We start from the raw sequence: 21621 nt of genomic DNA, 5'->3' as shown, positions 1-21621 counted from the left end.
GAGTGTTTTGAAGTTGGCATGGTCCAAAGAAGGTATTTTTAATTTTCTATTTGGAGTGTCAACATCTCAGTAAGTGGAAAAACATCCTTGGTTTAGGGCTTATGTTTCATTATTGCTTCATAGGAAACGAAGACCCAGTTTGGATCTGGACTTTTGAGCAATACTGAAACTTGGAGAAACAGAAATATTTCTTTAAGGGATGAACTGATTGTATGTGCAAAGTATTATACAATTAAAATTTTTAGCTATTTCAGAACTTATATTCATTGAAATTAATAAGCCTGTGCATATTCATGTAACAGCTGAATCCAGATATTTAGGGCATCTAAAATGAAGTAAAACAAAAAGATTTTAAGAATTTTGTAGCTTGAAAGAGCAATGAGAAATGCAGCTCTTTCCAAATCAAAAATGATAATGCCTTTCACTAGGAGCAGAGCTTTTACAAAGGGTCTTTCAACTGAGGATCTCACAACTCTGCTTGAAACACTGAATTAGGGCTCAACACTGAAGCCTTTATCAAATGAACAGTCTGAAGGGGAAGGGAGTGCTCCGATGATTTGTCAGCTGTAGGATTGGGCTCTTGCTCCTCACCCTGCGAGGTAAGGCAGCTTTACTTTCTATAATTTACAGAATGAGCAAGCAAGAAGTGTGACTTGCCTAAAGTTACACCACAAGTCTGTGACAAAGTTGTGGAATAAAACACCCTAGCAGACATGTACATAAGCTGGAATTTCATCTTTCTCTCGTGATTCTAAGTTAGGAAGAACAACTGTTTTGAAATTTAAACCAGAAAGATAATCATGTCTTTCCATGTGATTTGTTGGTTATCCTGGCTAGTTATCTTGGTTGAAATGAGGAAACACTCTTCAAAATCTGTTGGGTGGGGGGGAAGCAAAAAGCTAACCCTTTGAATTTTTTGACCTGAAGAACAGTTGTGTTAAATTGATGTTAAGCTAATAAATTTTCATGAAATAGTCACCACCTTCCTTTCCCTGTCAGAATGATTCTACTAGAAAAAGATAAAATATGTCTTGGATATATAAAAATGATATATGTTTAATTAAAGCTCTACTCTCTGTCTTCTGTGCAGTTATTTCTAGTCATTTTACTTTTCTCTGTCCTTTTATCTGGTTTACATCTTTAAAATGCAATACAGAAAACTGCCACAAGCACACTTGGGGAACCTGAGAAAAGTGCTGTTTCGCACATTCAGACGAGAGCCAGTGGCAGTACTCAATCTCACCATTTCATCACAGGCAGATGATACTACAGTGCAAGAACATTCAGGTTTGTAAATGATAGATTTTAAAAGGCTAAACAAATGTCAGTAACCTGCTGTACTTTGCAGTATCAGTGCCATAAATAGGTACACTCTCTTTGTTACTTGGGTGGCTGATTTTTAGATTTATGATAAAGCATATAAAACTAATGATGTGTGCTTACACTTTAAGTGATAAAAGTTAGTTTCTGCCAGTGTGCTAATGTACATAATTGGTTCTTTACAACTAGAAACCAGATATTCTTTCATTCACACGTTCATACTCTGGCAGTTTAATTTATGGAACTGTGGGTGGGGTGGGGGGGGGGGGAGAAAAAAAAACCATTTCTCACATTGTTACTGGTCTTGGGATATACAAGTATGATTATGTAAAATCTGTGTCTGGGTGGCTGTTTGTCCTTTCTTGCAGAGTATTCTGTGCTGAGTGGGAGGGTCACACTCTGTGAGACTAATAAGGACAGAGCTGCATCCCCCTCTACCACTCTTTGGAGACTCACTCCAGCAACTCCTCGGCGCTACAGCAGCTCTGTACAGGCATTTTCAGTGCTTCTGGGAGACATACTAAAATAAAAATTAAAGGTAAGCAACTCATTATTTGTAGTCAATTGTCTAAACATCTCACATGTGCGCACACGTGCTACAATATTCCTGCTGGCTTGTTTTGTGGTGTTTTGGTTTTGGTTCGGTTGGGTTTTACTTTTTCAGAATTGCCATTTAAGTTTATCACTGATTTTGCCAATATTAACTATGTCCTATATAAACATAATGTACACAGTGAGCTTTTAATGTCATGTAATCAGTCTGTTAGAGGATTGTGCTTGTGTAAATACATTGTATATGTTTGTGGGTGACTATAGGTATATGCTAAGATATGCTAATAGAAACAGTCCTACTAAATTTGCAGCAATTTACAAAACCGAATAAAATTGTGGTGCAAATTGCCACGATGCTGAGCATACTTATTAATTGTATGCATACATTTACATTTAAAAATCTACCTATTAGTGTGTATCATTCTAATCAGCAGGCGTATCGAGGGGCCTACACCCAGCTAGTCGCGGCACACTCGTGAGCAGGGGCACGGGTGGGAAGCGCAGCAAATGCCCGCCCGGGCGGGGGCACCCGCCCGGTTCGGCGGCTCTGGGCACCGGCCGGGGCGCCAGCGCTGCCCTGCCCTGCCCGAGCCCGCCCGGCGGGCAGCGCCTTCTCCCTCACCTCCGGCCCCCGCACCTGCGCGCCCCGGGCAGCGCCCGGCAGCAGAGGGCTCCCGAGCCCGGGGTGGGCGCTCGACCCCGCTCGCGGGCGCCGCCAGCCCGAGCGGGCTCCTGGCCCCGCTCCGCCCCGGGGCTGCGGAGGAAGCGTCGGCGGGCGCCTGCCCCCCTCGCTCGACCGGCCGGGGGCAGCCGCTGCCGGCGCCGCAGGCAGGTTGCGGAGAGACGGCGGGTCGGGGCCCGGCAGCGGGGGTGCGGGGGCGGCGCCGAGCCGAGCCGAGGGGAGAGCGGCGCTCGGGCAGCGAGGCGGGGGCGCTGCCCGGCCCGGCGCCTCGCTGCTCCCCGCCCAGCTGCCCGCTCGCCCTGCCGCCGACTCACCCGGCCTGGCGGCTTAAACCCTCCCCCCGGCAAACCCGACGCCAACCGACAGAAATTAAACTGCCGCCGCGTTGCGGTCCGAGCTGCTGAGGGCTCCGGTGCGGCCGCTGTGCGCGGGAGCGGTGCCGCCCGCAGCGGCCGGCGGGAGGGACCCGCGCCCGGAGGTGCGGAGGCAGCGAGGGGGTGGCGGCGTTAGTGATCTGCTTGGTGAGAGCCCTTCAGAAAATGAGACCTCTGGAGCGGCAGCCCCAGTGAATTACTGATGCCTGCTTGTAAAGCAGGTGCAGGAAATTAAATGGTAATGTTATTTGAACATGTATTCACTTCGCTGCTGCTGGGGAGGCTGGAAAAGTTAATGACGGTGTAGTCGCTGTCAGTGCATGTGACTGACAGAATAGTTACGACGATGAATAAGATGCCTTGAGAAAATAATTATTAAAATTGCATCTTAGGCATGCGATTTGTTTTTCTTACAGAAAATGTGATTAGGAAAATATTTGTCATTTTCTGTGTTTCATTAAACTCACATGTATCTACATTGCAGTTGGTTTAGAAGAAAAGCCAATACTGTCTTTAGAGCACAAAAGATTTGTTGAAACCAGACAGCGTTTTTGTGAGGTTTAAACTGTAAACTCAGTACAGGCTGCTCTAGGCACTTGTATACTTTGCAAGGCAGCAAAATATCGTATTTTGGTTTATTTTGCAGTTAAACTGAAACAATTGCACGTTGTCCTTGTTTGATTTGATGACTGGCAGTGTTGTGACACCAAACGGTTTAGCTAATATATTTAAAATTGAAAACCTGGGAAAAAATAAAATTAGTCATTACTAATGAAATGAAAATTCAGTGCCTTTACAACTAATATCTCTGAGTTAATATTTCTAACATGTTACTTCTGAGTTTAATAAAGAACTAAAGGAGTATATTTGTCATTTATTTCTAAATTTACATAAGTCTGGTTTTGTAGCTCCTTAAAACAGATAAATGGTACACTCTGCGTGTGACTAGCGACTTCCTCTTCACCGTTAAGAAATTCTTGTTTGTATTCCGATGGGGTGAGGGGAAAAAGAATAAGAAAAGATTGTTCTGAATATGATTGTTTTCTGTTTCAGATTTGTAGCTGAGTGTTCACATGTGTCCAGGGGGAGATGAAGTACGTTGGATCCTTCATAGTTTGGCTTTGTATGGCAGTCTTCCTCCTCCTTCCTGTTTCTACTTCTGTGGCTGTCAGTGACCAGACAGGTACTTCCGTTTTTCTTGCCCATCACAGACCGTAAATCACAGATGTAAATCTCAGTTCTGAACAAATTTGAACAAATAATGACAGTACATGGAAAATAAGCAGTATGAGCAAATGAAATTATACAAGACTTTTTTTAATCTCTTTTTTTAAAGCATCTTAAGTTTGAAGCAGTTCCAGAGCAGCCTTTCTGTTTCCTGTGCTTTGAGGTTTCACGTTTGGAAGCAGCTGTAGTTCTTAGGAGTTTGTTTTGTACTTTTTCAACCTACCATGCAAAATGAGATTCTAAATGTGAGCTTGCAAAACTTGTGTGAACAAAATCATGTGGCTTTATTATAGCAGATCAGTGATCACACTGACCTCAACAACCTAATGCTCGTGTTAACCTCACCTAAACTTAAACCCCAGATCAGGTCATATGTTTCACAGATGCAGAGTTAGACAAAACCTTATGCGTAAGAAGCCAGGGGAAAGGAATATAGTGATATTAACTTAAAAGCTGTTACCTGCCTTCTGCAACTTTTCTCATACTTCCCTCTTTTCTTCTTTCTCTTGCTGTCCTCATGTTATCTAGCTGTCTCACTTAAACTCTACATTGACTCTCCAGTATGGTATATTCTGTCTTAAAGGCACAGCACTTGTGCTACTGTAGAATAAGGAATTGTCAGTTTTCTAGAACTGCTCAGCCTCAACACATACCTCATCTTTCTAGAATTTTCCTACAGTTATTAATCAAAGACTTTTTTGCCTTATATTTTTAGAGCAGCAAGGCTAAATGCTCTACTAAGGAATTATTCTTAACCCCTGCGAGAGAGTGAACCTACATCATAGCTGTGCAATCATTCTCTTCAGCTGTCTGAAAGAAGCAAAATAGGTTGTCTTCTCTGTCGTTGCTAGCTGCTGGATTGTAGAAGGGAAGTTTTAAAAGTGCTAAAAGGGTGTGAGTGCAGAAGGTTCCCTTATAATATAAATGAATAAATGGAAACTTGAAAAATTTTTAAACAAAATGCCAGGATTTTTTTTTTCCTAATGAAAAGGTGCCTTAGTAAAAGGAGAACCAGTCACAGAAGATGACAGATACACTGAACTGCTAATGAACAGTGTATCGGAACTGTACGTTACGTTCTGTTACAAGTTTGTGGCTAGGCAGCCTGCAGGGAGGTTGCAGTTTTCCTTAACCTGATTGCCACAAATGGATCAAATATGGATCAAATTGAACTACTGGGAAGAAGAGGAGAGATTGAACCTCTCCTGAGAATAACTGATGGTATACAGTTGTGAGAGGCTTCTGCAGCTTGAGGTGATACGGACAGATGGTGAGGAATAACAAGTAGATAACTGCCAGCTTGAGCAGCTCCGCCGACAGCAGGGAATATGCTCAGAGTGAAGCCTCAAGTTGATAACAGCAAAGAGATTCTTCTAGAGACGGAGGGGATGGTTACTGTCCAAAAGACAAATGTAAGTTATAGACCAGAAAGCAGGAGTTGAGAAAGAACGGACCCTGCAAGCAAAGTTGCAAAGTTGTCTCATACTAGTTTAATAATTTGTATGCAGATGAATCTGTTACAAAATGAAAATGTGCTCCCTTCAAGAAGAGAGAAATATCTAACCTTCTCTTTTTTTTTTTTTCAATTTCTTTCTTGGCTCTTTCTTGGGCATTTGTTGTCTTCCATGTACCAGTTCTGTTTGGATCAGCATCTGTCCTTCAGGATTTGCCTAGGCAATCCTTTTGGTTTTCTTCCTTCAACAGCATACGCATAGCATTTATTTCTCACTGTGCTAGTATGAAAGCTTTTCTGGCAAAGCCCATTTAGATAGGATCTTGGATTATTACAGTTACATCCTGAAATTTCTCACATGATCTACTTGAGTCTAAAGGAGCGGCCTTCAAATGCAGGGAAAAGGTTAAATTAAAGTTAGTTTGAAGGGTGGGCAGGGGAAGAAGTGTGTTAGGGGAAGGCAATTGCTTGTGCAAGAGAAAGGATTAACTTCACATATGTAGGGGAGAGCTTTCTGAGCTGGCATTCTGAATATACTTTGGGACTTACTCATTGGGTCAATATTGTAGTAAATAAATACCAGTATTGGAAAAAAATGTTAGAGAGTGACAGAGTGTGCCTGATCTTCTCAGAGCAGTCCTCCTTGGGCTCTGAATGTGTGCTAGTTACCATTAGATTCACATCAAGGATTTCTTTTGGTTCTCACTTGTCCAGAAGTTTTGATGTGCCAATCATTCATCAGAAGGAAGCACTCACTTCTAATGGAAGAATATACTAAATCTGAGGGTGGGGGTTCAGGAGTTCTCCACAATCATGGTTTTGACCTGACTTCAAGAATATTTTCTTCATGTTGTCAACTTACATTTTTTTATTGTTGGGAACATTTGGTTTTGGAACGTGGACAGGAGCTCTTTCTGCAGTGACACATGAAGTTCTGATTTGATCATTCCTGAATGCTTCTTATTTAAAATATTAATACTTTGTCTCATTCCCAGATCATTGCTGCTTTTTCAACTTTCTTTTACAATTACTGTTTTCAAAGTCACTTTCTAACCCGTAAAAAATGTAGTATAAACAAAGTCCTGTGACTGACAGGCATGGTGAATTTCCATTGCTTTTTGACGTGGAATGTATTGTGAAAAGTATTGGCTCTAGATCACAATTTTAGATAGGCCCTTTAACCCAAATACAGTGAGTGGTTTCAAGTATGCAAATCAGTTCAGCTTTTTGGTTTTCATGTTTCAGCATGGCTAGATACTTCTCAAAATCAAGATAATGGCTTTACAGTAACTCATACACAATGTATTCATAGTCTTAATATTCTGAATATCATAGTCTTAGTATTCTGAATGTTTAAGGTTGGATCCACAAACTATTGTTAACATTGCAGTGTTTAAGTGACCCTGCCACCCTTGGATTCCTTCATTTGTTAAATACCAAGTCTTCCTGGGCAGTGAATAAGGAACTTAACTGTAAGAATGTGGTTCCTGAAAGCCTGCACACTGTGGAAAACGACTTCAGCTCGTAAGTAGTATGTAAGAGAGATCACAGACCACAAAGGGGAACATTCGCAGCTACACACATTCTCCTAGTGTGAAGCCTGTAAACTAGATCAGCGCCCCCCCCCCCCCCCCCTTTTTTTTTTCTTTTTTTATGGAAAGGTAGAGAAAGAAAAAACATCAACTCCTACAGCCAAGATACTCACCTGGGATATCATAGAATCACAGAATAGTTTGGCTTGGAAGGGACCTTCAAGGATTATCTAGTTCCAACTCCCCTGCAGTGAGCAGAGACATCTTCAACTAGGTCAAGTTGCTCAAAGCCCTGTTCAACGTGGCCTTGAGTGTTTCAGGGATGGGGCATCTACCATGTCTCTGGGCAACCTGTGCCAGTGTTTCACCACCCCCATTGTAAAAAATTTCTTCCTTCTATCTAGTCTAACTCTACCCTCTCTTAATTTAAAACCATTACTCCTCATCTTGTTGCAATAGGCCCTACTAAAGAGTTTGTTCCGGTCTTTCTTATAAGTCCCCTTTAAGTACTGAAAGGCTGCAATAAGGTCTCCCCAGAGCCTTCTCTTCTCCAAGCTGAACAATCCCAGCTCTCTCAGCCTGTCCTCATAGGAGAGGTGTTCCAGCACTATGATCATTTTTGTGACTCTCCTCTGGACCTGCTCAACAAGTCCATGTTTTTTCTGTGCTGAGGACTCCAGAGCTGGACACAGTACTCCAGGTGGGGTCTCTCCAGAGCTGAGTAGAGGGGCAGAATCACCTCCCTCGGTCTGCTGGCTGCACTTCTTTGATGCAACCCAGGATATGGTTGGCTTTCTGGGCTGTGAGTGCATGTTACTGGCTCATGCCCAGCTTTTCATCCACCAGTACCCCCAAGTCTTTCTCTCCAGGGCTGCTCTCAATCCCTTCATCCCCCAGCCTGTATTGATGCTGGGGGTTGTCCCAACCCAGGTGCTGGACCTTGCACTTGGCCTTGTTGAACCTCATATGAGGTTCACATGGGCCCACTTGCTGAGTTCTTGAGCTTGTCCATGGATGGTGTATTGTCCCTCAGGCCTGTCAACTGTACCATTCAGCTTGGTGTCATCTGCAAATTTTCTTAGGGTGCTCGCGATCCCACTGTCTGTGTCATTGACGAACATGTTAAACAGTACTGGTCCCAGTATGGACCCCTGAGAGACACTACTCATCACTGATCTCCATCTGGACACTGAGCTGTTGACCACTACTCTCTGGATGTAACCATCCAACCGGTTCCTCATCCACCAACAGTCCATCCATCAAATCCATATCTCTCCAATTTAGAGAGAATGATGTTGTGGGGGACCGTGTCAGAGGCCTTACAGAAGTCCAGATAGATGACATCTGTAGCTCTTCCTTTGTCCCCTGATGTATTCACTCCATCGTAGAAGGCCTCTAGGTTGGTCAGACAAGACATGCCCTTGGTGAAGCCATGCTAGCTGTCTTGAATATTATGAAGTCCTGTTTTTCGTTACCTACTCTTCCTCATGGGAGAATCCAGTTCTCCAGGGTCTAGCATGAACAGCCTAATACTTAAACTCCATTGGTATGTATTTCTTAATCCCACCTGGCATAGCTCTTATGTTATTTCCATAACTGTCTAAATAGTCACTAGACTTGCAGTTGACTTCTTTCCTGTATCAACAAAGTTGTAGATTCAGCCTCCTTCAATTCCTCTTCTCACCCTTGTCTTATTTAACACATTTATTGTAATGGAATATAATGTGGCTTAAAGAGTGAAAAAGGAAGACAAAAAAATCATGTCTGATTTTCTGGTACATCTATAAATGAGGCTACAGTTATGTTGGAAATCTAAATTCTTGACCCTATTTGAAAGCAGGTCAGCTGTGCCTGCTTATCTTCAATACAAATACCTGCTTATCTTCAGTACAAATAGCTTTGAGGTAGACTCATTGGATGTCATTGCTGACACTTGCAGGTATGTCGCACACTCTGAAGAGGTTCCCTATGTCTGTATGTTTATGAAGCCTGATCCAGTAAGAGTGTGAGACAAATCCTAGCTGATAGGGATTTCTGACTGAAGCTTGAGGCCAACATAGGATGTGGGTATATGTTAAGTGGGGCTTTGCTGTTTGGCCACATTCATTTGGCTGATCATGGTTGCTGATGAAAACTTCAATGCCCTTGCAATGTGCACGTTGGTGGCATTAGATGGCAGCTGAAAATTTCACCTGAACATAAATTTTAATTACAAAGTAGCAGATAAGTACTTGTAAAGTGAATCTAGCCATTACAGGTTACACTTGATCTGGAGGAGCCAAGAGTGCTTACTGGAAGCTACAGTTCCCAGTCAGGAAGTGCACACAAGAGATGTCTGTAAGAGTGAGACTGCAGCATGCACCAGAGTCTCCTCTGTCCTCATTTGCACGGAAAGGAAAACTGGGCATGGGGCCTAGATGGAAGCTGCAGTGTGCTTCAACAGGTGCCCTGATCATCCCAGGAATTCAGAACATGCCATTGCATGTTGCAGCAGATATGTCTAGATGCAACGCCTTTATATTTTTTTTTTTTTTTTGCATGATGGTATTAGAAAACAAAAAATATTCTTACTAGCATCTTATTGGAGAGACAGAAGATCAATGATCTGTGATATATCTGCAGAAATACGTATTTTCAAAATCATTAGGTTGATTTTATAATAATAAGCTCCTATGAAGAGCTCATTGATTTCTAAAGATTAAGGTCTGGAATTTGTCCTATGGATAGGTGATCTCATTAATTTATAGGTATGTTAACTTGAGCTTTGACATCACCATTTTAATACGAATTGTTGACTTCAATCCAGACAGACCCAGTTTTATCACATGCAGAGCAATCTAACATATAAATGTAAGCTCATTCTTCTTACCGCTTCATTAGTTTTATAGTAATGTATTCCAACAGGGCTTGAAGGTGCATGGTTTCCATGCCTAGATTAGCAGTAGGAGTTTATCTTGTTCTTTTTCTTTCCTGAATGTCTTCATGTAGATCTTGTAATTCAGCTACCCACAGGATGAATGGGTAAACTGTCTGTTTTGTCTCAGGCCAAAGAAAATTTAAAGATCTGCCAGCAGTACTAAAAATCGTGGAAGAGGCTAACTTTTAGACTGTACAAACTGTAACTGTAGAAAGAATTTTCATCAATCTATAGCAATGAAAGTTGTCAGTCTTGGTGTGGAGAGGTTTTGGTTTTAATATTTTAGAGTTTTGCCTTAGCTCTCTGGTAAAAATAACACTGGGCTAAAGGAGTGCATCAGCAGCATGGGATAGAAGAAGATTCATAGTAACCCTTTCAGTTCTTTTGGGGATATGGAACACAACCAAGTAAGTAACACTTAAATTGCTGTAACTGTTATGCCACTGATAAAAATAGGTCCGCAGTCCAGTCTGTGGCATGCGAGGAATCGTTGCTATCATCTGGATAACAGAGAAATTAAGGCTTGAGTCTTTATTTGGACTTGTGAGAAAGTGGCTGGGGGGAATAAGCTAAAACTCCCTAGTCTTTTGCCACTCAGCCCTCATGTCAGTTAATCTTGAAAAAAAAAAAGCACAGTTGTGTCCCACGTTCTCTAGAGCTTACTACAGCAGTTCAACGTAAAATCAACAATAAGTAATATCTGGCTGCTCTTATTACAAGTACTGTAAAGTAATTTAACCAAAAAGGGAATCTGCCCCATAGTCTTTATATATATATTTTAAAAAGCTCCTTGGTTAGAAAACACGTAGATTTAAGAAGAACGCTTGTCAGTGTATGTGTGACATGCTATTTCAGCTTCAGCCATAACAGGATTCCTTTACACCAACATACTTCTTACAGCTATACTTGTGTAAATCTCCCATAACTACATGCATTGCTTTAGAGTGGCTATAGATAAAAGTCTGTAGTCCAATAATCTGTTTAAATTATTGAAGGCTGAGGTTTGTAGATTAAAGGTTATCTAAGGTGATCCTGTTTCTGTCCCATAATGTGTGTGTGTATATCAAATGGTGTATTGAAATTGTTATGTTAGTATGTAATTCCAGTGAATGCTTTTCACACTACATAAAACTCCCTGCAAACCAAGAATGATGAAAGATTTAATTTCAGTTTCAGAGATTTCAACACGAATATTCTTTACAGTTCTGTGACTTTTCTGGGGAAAGGGAATTTACAGTGTTTTTAATGTATAGGTTTTATCTCATTTGTCATGAACCTTTTATGTTTATATGTATAGGTAAATGCTTGTATATACACATTTATGTATATATGTATGAAGGAAAGAAAGAATATTCTCTTAGAGCCTTAGAAATAAATTAATATATGACTGATGTTACTTGTAATTGTAGATTGCAATTTAGACATAAAGGACATGGAACTTGATGAATCTTATGAAAAAATGTCTTCTACCTGGTCTGTTCTTTAAGCAATTGACATAGCTTTAATTAACTATGTAGTCAGGAGGTGTCTTTATATCTGTATTATATAATTTAGTTTCACTTTTACTGGTTATTTCCAATTAGCCATTCTTAATCCAGATCAAATACTGTAACACATTTAATAGATTTTAAGACTTCTGAAGGATAATACGCTTTCTACATTACTACAGAATGACAAATTTCACATGCATTAAGATTACAAATACAGTTATTTTGAATGACAACTTCCAGTCTGGATGCTCTTGGAAATCTTTAAATATAGATGATTTCTGGGTTAGTGGTAGGATAGTCCTCCTTACATTCTTCATTGAACTGACACTTCAGAAAGCCCCTCGACCTTCACTGTTCAGCAGCTTCAGATATACGTTGGCCATCTTTTTAGTTGCGTCAGCTCAACAGGGAGCTCTGTGCTCGAGAAGTGCATGGGCCAAATCCTGCTTGTCGTCTTTTGATAGTTTTATTAGGGTTTAGCAGGGCTATTTGCAAAGTTTGTTGAACAAAGAGTCCTATTTCTCAAAATTTCTCAAACCCATGCTCAAAAATGACATTTCTCTGCATTTGCTTCTTAAAAGTGTGTATTCCTGTGTATATACTGGGGGGGGGGAAAAAAAAAAAAGAATGTTATGCAAGATAGATACTGCATATTAATAAAATATAGTGTTTGATCTAAGTGTTCAGTTATATTTAACCTTAGAATGTACCGTGCTTCAGATTTTAGAACATTCTGCTTGTTTACCTAAGTACTTTGGTTCAGACAATCCCCTGTAAAGCTGCTTAATTTTCAACCATTTTTTTCAAAATGTTAGTATTGCTTACATTGTTTATTATATGATATGAATATATCCTTGTTAATCCACATTTTGAAATTACTGTTCACTGAATTAACAATAGATTATTGTCATGGTAATCAAGCATTCATGTTCATTCATGGGGGAAAAAGAGATTTTATAATAATATAGCCAGAAACACAAAAAAACCTTAGAACAGATGTTATTGCTTTATACAGTGTTGTAGATGGAAAGAGCTTGGTAAGAATTTAGTGTTTTTCTTCTGGTTTTATTGTTCATGTGAGCTTTAATCATAAACAGCTGAATTAAAATGTGATAAAGTTTGTATCTGCTTATATTATTAGAAGCATAGTATGAAATCTGAAATATCAGTGCTCTTACTTAGATTTTGTAATTTGGTTTATTGCTGTTTTTCAGATCCTAAAGAAACAAAAAGAAACATTCCTGTTAATATTACTATCACTGTCATGATAGTTTGCTCTGATTCATTTTTGTTTGATAGAATTTTATAATAGATACTAAACTGTATTCTCTTGAAGGTGCTGTGTGTCCTGTAATGAAAACAGTTGTTCACCATCTCAAACAAATGAACAGAGGCAGTCTTGGTGTTTCAGGTAAATGATTGTGTTAATATGGATATCTAAATTAATTGGCTAGTAGTGGATGTAATCATAATCCGACTGAAGCTGGCTTTAGAACTGAAAGGACAGTACAGAATGCCACCCCCATGCTCCAGAAGCTGTAGTTGTTTTTAAGAAGGTGGGGTTAAGATCAGAACATGTTCTTGAAAAGTGTTGGTTCAAGTTCTGCAGCCATACTAATTTTCGTTGCTTTTCCCAAACATGCTTCATTCTTATCAGTTCAGATGATAAAAGGAAATAGCAAATGCATTTCTCAGATTGCAAAGTCATGTACTGAGTGAATTTTGCACTGATAGTTTCTCTGTCAATAAAGTGAATATTGAGAGTTTCTCTGACTTAAAGTACTGGTTATCAAAATAGCTTGTCAGCCTGTACTCTAGAAAGTCACCAAGCATGCTAAAGTCAGTATTTACCTCCATTTTTTAGATTCCATTAAACTAAAATCATTGTATCCTATTTCATAGGGTTTGATCTGGCAGAAAGCTTTTCTTTGAGGCAAACAACTTGTGGAGGGGAAAAAATCTGTTTTAAACTGGGAAGCGCACCTCTCGTCAGAGACACAAAGTAAGTAAGATACTACTTTCATCCTGTCTTTAAAAGGCAGAGCTCAGACTAAATGCAACTAACAAACTGAAACACTGAGCCATGTATCTAAAGGATGCCACAGAAAGACAAGTATGTCTGTTTTCAGGCATTTTCATCTGTAACAGTTTTTTCTTCAGGAAACATTTTGATTCAAGTGTGTGTTTCTTCTGGAATCTGGCAGTATCTAGGTAGAAAGTTAATTGTGAATACATTTTTCTAAAATCATGATTCTGCTACTGAAAGCTCTACTGTTTATACATAAATATTTATAAAATGAAGGAAACAAAAAACTTTCATGGTATGACAAGAAGTGTTATAGTAATCTTCCCTTGGTGAAGTTGGCTTTCCTCTTTCTCATTGCTGCAGTCAGGATTAAAAAGAGAGAGTCACCATTTCCTTAAACACTATTTTCATGATTTTTTTTTTTTTTTTCCAGTGGAATTGGCAGCTTGCCTTTGGGCAGCAACAGAATCGTGGATACTCAGCGTAGAAACTAGAAAGCATCCTATTCTGACACAGGGTGGGATGAAAGGCAGAGACTGTATCAAAAATCAAAAGGGAGGTGAAAGAGAGTAAGGCACAATGGGATTGTATGGACTTCAGTTTGCACAGGGACAAGGAAATGGCAAGAAGCAGTTAGGAATGTAGTTTCAAGTTCCCCATGCTCAGTGGAGAGAGAGAGAATCATCTCAGAGCTTCTTGGTTGAGATGTGCTCCAAGTCATGGGACTGTGGTTTCTGTACAGCATGTTCCTGTGATGATGAGGGAAGCAACTGTACTCCCGTGTCTTCAGGTTGGGTATTCTCTGTTGCAAGAGGGCTGGCTCCAGCTTGCCTAGGAAAGAATACACCCAGCCCTTGGACTTCCCCTTGCTTGGATCCTGGGCAGAGCAAAGAGGGGCTGTGGGTAGTGTGAGCCAGGGGAGAGGGACAAGAGAGGAATCGGAGGCACCCAGACACAAAACAAAGTGATCTTTGAGAGAGGAGAATGAGTGAAGAAATAGGACCTAAATATTCTAGATTACTAGATAGATTCTAGTTTTTCTGAGGTATTAAATACTGTAAATGCTAAATTTTTATGCTTGTGTAGTTCTACAAAGTTAAAGTAATTGCTATATTTTTTTAAATACCTTGGACATTAGCTATTGAAGGAAAAATGACTAGATAAAATTACTTGACACAGACTGCCCTAATTTTAGTAGGTCCTTCCCAGTATTATCAAGATTGTCTTTAGAATAGGAACAGGTAAAATTAGGTACCACCTATACATGTCTTTATTAAAAATATTTTGAAGGTTTGTCAGTAAGAAAACTTTTTTTTTAATCCATTATTCATTTTTCAGGTTTTACAGATTTTTTTTTTTTTCCGGTGGATGGGAATTTGAGGAAAACATGAGACTATAGAAGAGCAGACAATCAAGGCAATAACAAAAAATGTGGGGTAATTTTCCTTTAGGAATAAGAAGCTAAGTAGTGCTTTGTGTGCATATTGCAAACGGACTTACTTTATTCTGAAACTGTGAGAAAATCAATGGCAAAAACGGACTGAGAAGAACCAGAAATTGGAAAAGGGCGAATTACTTAAAATTTATATTACTTTGAGGGAAAATTCATTATTTGAAAGGATTGATTTCTAAGAATTTGATGGTTTTGGAGGGGTTCTCACAGGTGATGTTGAGGTTGAAAAATGTAAAGCTTTTTCCCTAGCTTTTTTTAGTAGGCCTGAACACTAATGTCTGTGTTTTATTTTCTTCTTTTAAAAATGGTTTATTAGTGAAGGCAGTGAAAATAGGGGATTCACGTCATGGCTGATAGCTGTGGCTTAGCAAAGCCTTAACTCTTAGCAGTTGCAAGGAGAATACTCGAGAAAGACAAAATACTTTTTTTTTTTTTTTTCCTTTATGGAGTGAGAGAGCAATCTAATAGATTTTTTTCTATATTTTATCTGTTCAGCTCTTTGGAGGGCGGATGACTCTTTGAGACAAAAATGGCTAGTTTGTCGTAATTTTCAGTGTAACTTCATCAGGGGATAAAGAATTTCAGTAAAGGGTAAACCTGGAAGGCAGGTGGTTTGGCTTTAATGGTCTCTTGTTTCTCACATTCCTCTCCCTCTCTGTTGTTTTCTTCTGTGTATCCTCATTAAAGAAAACTAAAGAGAAAATGTTCCAGTTTCCCCTAAAAATATATGTATCTAATGGATGAAGACTTTAGCTGGGTGATGCAACTGAGGTGATTATTAATAGAATGTGTAACAGTGCTAATGTATGAGTATAGTTAGGCTGAAAATGAGTATCACCTTATTGATGCTAATAAGGTACAAGATAAGCTTTTCAGTCAGCTTGTTGTGGAAATAAATAGTACCTCTTACATATATCTTCCTGAATAAAAAAAGGTTGAAAGTATTTTCAATAACATTCAAGCATTGAAGAATTTCCACTAAATCAAGTTCTTTATGGCAATAGTCTTGCTCATGCTTTTTAATCTTTCTTCAGAGAAATGCATGTCATAATTAAGAACAGAATTTACTTTTTTTATTCAATATGTTGAATATATAATAGCTTTCTGTTGTTGGGATAACGCTTCAGGCAAGATTTTTAAAAATCATTAAAAATATCATTTTTGATACTCTTCCAAACTTCTGAGCTGTTTTTTTAAAAATAAGGGAAGAGGGCAGTCAGCAGCACAAAGTCAGGTTTTGACATGGTAGGGTTACAATGAAGGATAGTCAGGAACTCAGATATCTGTTCATCATAACCTTATAATTTGCTTTATCTCAGTTATCCATGTACAATACCTTGTAATTGATTATTTCTATTTAAAACTCCTTTTACGTTATGTCAGACTCTGTGATTGCAGACCCCTTGCGTTATTGGATGCACAAGGGTTTTTAGGATCTTTCTGCCTCAGAAAATATTTTGGTAGACGTGGTGTGCAGTAAGCAGAACAGTGTTTGTTATCCATCCTGCAGGAAACTGAGAGTATCTGATTAAGCTGACTAGCAAGTATCAAGTAACTTGGCACATCTCCTCTTGCATTTCATTCATTCAGTTGTAGTGTGGGTAATAGAAAGCTATGCTGTGCCATTTTTCTTGTGTGATGCCATTTTGGTTTTTTTCAATGGACCTGGAGTAGTGTTGCACCTATTTATATGTTGTAAATAATTTACAATGCAGTGTCAGCTTGGGAAATCAATTATGTCTATTTATGTTGGGTTTTGGCTATCTCTCTCTATCTTTTTTTGTGAGGGAGTTCTGTATGTATGTTGTCTTGTGATAGGAGATGGATATCTTTTCTTATGCTCCATGTAAATTATTATTAAATATTAATTCTAATAATATTTTAAGGATTAAAGGATGATTTTTAAATTAAAGTACTGTGAGTTACTTACTGCAATTCTTATCCTGCTTTGTCTTAGTCTTAGCAGTGGAACTGGCTGTTCCCTGGACACCCAGCCTCACGAGCTGGGAGATGGGGAGGGGAAGCAGAATGAGGTCAGCACAATTAAAGAGGAAGTGGTCAGAGACCTGCTACACCACTTGGATGCACACAAGTCTGTGGGACCGGATGGGTTACACCCAAGGGTGCTGAAAGAGTTGGCAGATGTGCTCGCCAAGCCGCTTTCCACGATTTACCTGAAGTCATGGCTAACTGGGGAGGTCCCATTGGACTGGAGGGTAGCAAATGTAACACTCATCTACAAGAAAGGCAGAAAGGATGATCCAGTAAACTATAGACCTGTCAGTGTGACCTCGGTGCCAGGGAAGGTCATGGAGCAGATCATCTCAAGTGCCATTAAAAGTCATATAATGGACAGCCACGGGATCAGGCCTAGTCAGCATGGGTTTATGAAAGGCAGGTCCTGCCTGACAAACCTGATCTCCTTCTATGACAAGATGACTCGACTGTTGGATGAGGGAAAGCTGTCGGTATTATCTACCCGGATTTTCAAAAAGCATTTGACACAGTTCCCCATAGAATTCTCATAGAAAAACTGGCTGCCCATGGCCTGGATGAGCGAACGGTCTGATGGATCAAGCACTGGCTGGATGGACGGTCCCAGAGAGTGGTGGTCAATGGAGTTAAATCCAGCTGGCGACCGGTCACAAGTGGTGTTCCTCAGGGCTCAGTGTTGAGACCATTTCTGTTCAATGTCTTTATTGATGATCTTGATAAGGACATAGAGTGTATCATCAGTAAGTTCGCAGATGACACCAAGTTAAGCGGGAGTGTCGATCTGCATGAGGATAGGGAGGCACTACAGAGAGACTTGGATAGATTGGATTGGTGGGCCAATGTTAACGGGATGAGGTTCAAGAAGGCCAATTGCCAGGTCCTGCACTTGGGCCACAACAACCCCATGCATCACTACAGGCTTGGGGAGGTGTGGCTGGAGAGCTGTCTGGAAGAGAAGGATCTGGGGGTTCTAATTGACAAACAGCTGAACATGAGCCGGCAGTGTGCCCAGGTGGCCAAGAAAGCCAATGGCATCCTGGCTTGTATTAGAAATAGTGTGACCAGCAGAAGTAGGGAGGTGACAGTCCCCCTGTACTCTGCACTGGTGAGGCCACACCTGGAGTATTGTGTCCAGTTTTGGGCACCTCAATACGAGAGAGATATCGAGGTGCTGGAGCAAGTGCAGAGGAGGGCAACGAAGGTGGTGAAGGGCCTGGAGAATAAATCCTATGAGGAGCGATTGAAGGAACTGGGACTGTTCAGTTTGAGGAGGAGAAGGGTAAAGGGAGACGTCATCACTCTCTACAACTACCTGAAAGGACATTGTAGAGAAAGGACATTGGTGCTTCTCACAGGTAATTAGCAATAGAACAAGAGGGAATGGCTTTCAACTGCAACAGGAGAGGTTTAGACTTGACATTAGGAAAAAATTTTTCACAGAAAGAGTGGTCAGACATTGAAATAGGCTGCCCAGGGAGGTGGTGGAGTCACCATCCCTGGATGTGTTTAAGGGTCATTTGGATGAGATGTTGGGGGATATGGTGTAGGGGAGAACTTTGTAGAGTAGGGCTGATGGTTGGACTCGATGATCCCAAGGGTCTTTTCCAACCTGAATGATTTTGTGATTCTGTGGACATTAATAGAAGTTATTCCTGAGTAAAGTAGTATAACTGAGCCTTTGAATCCTGAAGAAATTCACAGTAAAATATTGTTATGCAGACAATCTAATTATATAGTCATAATAATAGTAATTGTATAATGTTTTAATTTTATTTCAATAATTATATTATGGAGTCATATTTTGTTCTCTAGAGTTTAACACATACAGCCTATGCAGTGTATTCCAGTTTGGCGCACAGCTTGCTGACACAAGAGGCATAGGGCTCTGTGCTGATAACAACTCCTTTAGATGTGCCAGCAGTGTTCAGTACTTCTGGACATGAAGCCTTTTTGGCTAATCTTTGTTCTATAGTTGCCTTAGAGTAAATAGTACTATGATGAAACAATTTTACTATCCTGCTCTAAAGATGCATCAGATGTCAGTTGTTCCTCATTCTCACGTTTCTGGGTTGCTGGTGGGCCATTTTTTGCTCCTCTGACAGTGCCAATAAAGAAGATAGTAAGTTGATTTCGGCAGAGTTTCAGAATGTTTTTGAAATGGATGTTTATGATTAGCAAATCTTAATGGCACAGTCATGGCTTTCTTATTTTGTAGTTTGTTTGGCTTGACAAACCATATTAATTTACTGAGGACATTACTGTAGCTGGCTGTTAAATAAGCTCAGAGTTACAGCAGTTGGGATTACTCACGACTTTTTTAGGAATTCTTCCCCTTTTGGTGTAAGATACTGCAAAAGAGCTTGGATTTTGACTGTATTTGGACTACTGAGCTCCATCAGCAATGTTGTCACTCACTGCTGCCAGAAGAGCTGTGGCTGTGGCTTGGGCCATATTTCAGAGAAAATGTTTCATCTCCTTGTGATGTCTAGTTACTGGATGCAGAAATACTGTTCCCACTACTGCCAATATATTCCAGGCTGGAGAATTCTTTCTGCTAAAACCAGAAATCAATGATGAAAGAATATTTATATGGGGTTTTTGTTTGTTTTTAATGCTGACCTTTTTAATCTCAAAAACCACGTAGGGAATTGTATTTCCTAGAGCACAGCTGATATCAAGCAAGGCAGTTTCTGTGCTCACTGTTAGAAGTCTTTTCATAGCTAGCATAGCTAGCACTTTGCTCCCCAAAGGCACCTAGCTCTGGGTGGCTTTGCAGCCATTTACTTCGCTGTATGTTCTCTGGTTGTATCTCCTGAGTCTTCTTTCTTCACCAAATAAATACCATGTTCCTTGCATATGACTTCAGCTGTCAGCGAATGTCCACATGGGTATGATTTTTGATTAGTTTTGCACATGGCATGTGTTTTGGGCAGTGGAGTCAGGTTCAGCAGTCATCTTGAAAAATATTATTAAGATATATATTCAGAAGTAGTATACCTATTTCTTAAATACAGTATTGAATAGATAGATGTGAAATTCACCAGTTTCCAAAAGATTTCACTGAAAACTTTTAAAACATCTGCTGAAAATGGCAATGAGGTGCCACCCCTGTTTGGAGGCAGTAGTTACAGTTCTGCTAATCAGCTTTTATCTGTGCTTACACGAAGTCCTGCTAGCCTTTGGTCTATTAAAATGTTAGATAGTTTTGTAAGAAATCACCTCTCCCTTCCTATATTGTGTATTTATTTGAGGTCATTTGAGCTGTTGGAGCCAACAGTGTGCTAAGACTGAAATGTCTGGTATTTTAGTTGCAGGGTATTTTCAAGAAAAGGGCCTTGTCTATGGAATTTGCTTCCTGAGTATGGGAGCCTGAATTTAGTACAAATCCTGATGCTTTCTACAGGTCTTTCAAAGTAGTGGATCAGAAGCTGCAGTGATACAATCTCTCTTTTTCCGATTCTGGTTGAAAGGTACTGCAATTGTGTACTTTGTGTTTATTTCCAGAAATTTGAAAATGTACTGCATTTTATAAATTGAAGGATAATACAGGGATTACTGTTGAAAGAGCAGATTGGAGCTGTACCTACCATGTAAATACCAATTTTGTTTCATAACTAAGGAGAAAACTGGGGCCTCTTACCATGAAAAATGTTAGGACAATGCTTCATTTAAAGAATGAATTTGAATATCTTTTTCTGCATATTTGGGCTTGTTTCTACCTGACCATTTACAAGAAATACACCAAAATATTTTAATAAAATTTAAAATTCAGTCATTAGTGGATTTTAATTGCTATATTGGGCTTGAATTGTCCTATAATTTAACATGCAATTTACTATGCGGAAAGAATTAGGAAAGAATAGTAATGACAGAGAGGTGGCAGAGGGGAAGAGTTTATATAAAAATGTACAGTACTTACATTGAAAGCAGACTGTGAGGAAACGCAGAGCAGGAAAACTATTTTAATTATGCCACTAACTGTAGCAAATTTGAATTCTTTGATCTGTAGTCTGTTCCCCCAACGGTAGAGCACTTAGTGTGGCAGCGTCGTACCAGCTGAATTGGGAAGACAATGTTGGATGAAGCAGACTGTTTCTGTTCCTTTTTTTTCCTCAGTAGTGTTGTTCTTGCCATAAAGCATTTGCAGATAAAGGGAAGGAACTTTTGGGAGATGTGTACTTTAAGGGCACTGGTCCACAATCAGAGTGTGCAGGAGACCAGCAGTGTTTGTGTGGATTCCCCCTGTGCCTCAGGGTTCAGGATGAAACTTAAGGCAGGCAATACGCAAATCATGGAAAAACTGGGTGAACAAATAGTAAAGGCAGTCTACTCGCCTTACTTGAAAAGATTTCCTTAATTTGAAATACAGGTACTTCAGTTCAGATTAGTGTTATTTTTTCCTGCTGCCTCTGTTTTAAGGGAGAAATCTGTCCAGCCAAGACTATTATTTGGAAGAAAATAATATTAGGAGTTCACCTTCACAGCACTCCTCTACAGCTTTCAGCCTCATCCCCCTTCTTCCACATCGGCATCAGCCTCTTTGGTGAGCGAGGCCAGCAGCTGATCCCGGTGGCAGTGTGTGATCTCCTGCAGTCACAGT

The 21621-nt window shown here is 40.0% G+C and overlaps 1 protein-coding gene across 1 annotated transcript in view; it reads left to right on the top strand.

Moving 5' to 3' along the window:
* Positions 1-573: 573 nt before the first annotated feature.
* The window catches only part of COL19A1 (collagen type XIX alpha 1 chain), a 226280-nt gene continuing 205232 nt past the window's right edge, over positions 574-21621 (top strand). Inside the window, exons 1-6 of the mRNA XM_074819814.1 lie at positions 574-599; positions 1157-1287; positions 1689-1858; positions 3982-4111; positions 12884-12958; positions 13450-13549. Of these exons, the coding sequence (XP_074675915.1) occupies positions 4018-4111; positions 12884-12958; positions 13450-13549 (269 nt within the window). The 5' untranslated portion in view covers positions 574-599; positions 1157-1287; positions 1689-1858; positions 3982-4017. The remainder of the gene's footprint in view (positions 600-1156; positions 1288-1688; positions 1859-3981; positions 4112-12883; positions 12959-13449; positions 13550-21621) is intronic.

This window comes from Strix aluco, chromosome 3, assembly GCF_031877795.1.
Source record: "Strix aluco isolate bStrAlu1 chromosome 3, bStrAlu1.hap1, whole genome shotgun sequence".
NCBI lineage: Eukaryota > Metazoa > Chordata > Aves > Strigiformes > Strigidae > Strix > Strix aluco.
This window is presented reverse-complemented; position numbering and strand designations above follow the sequence as displayed.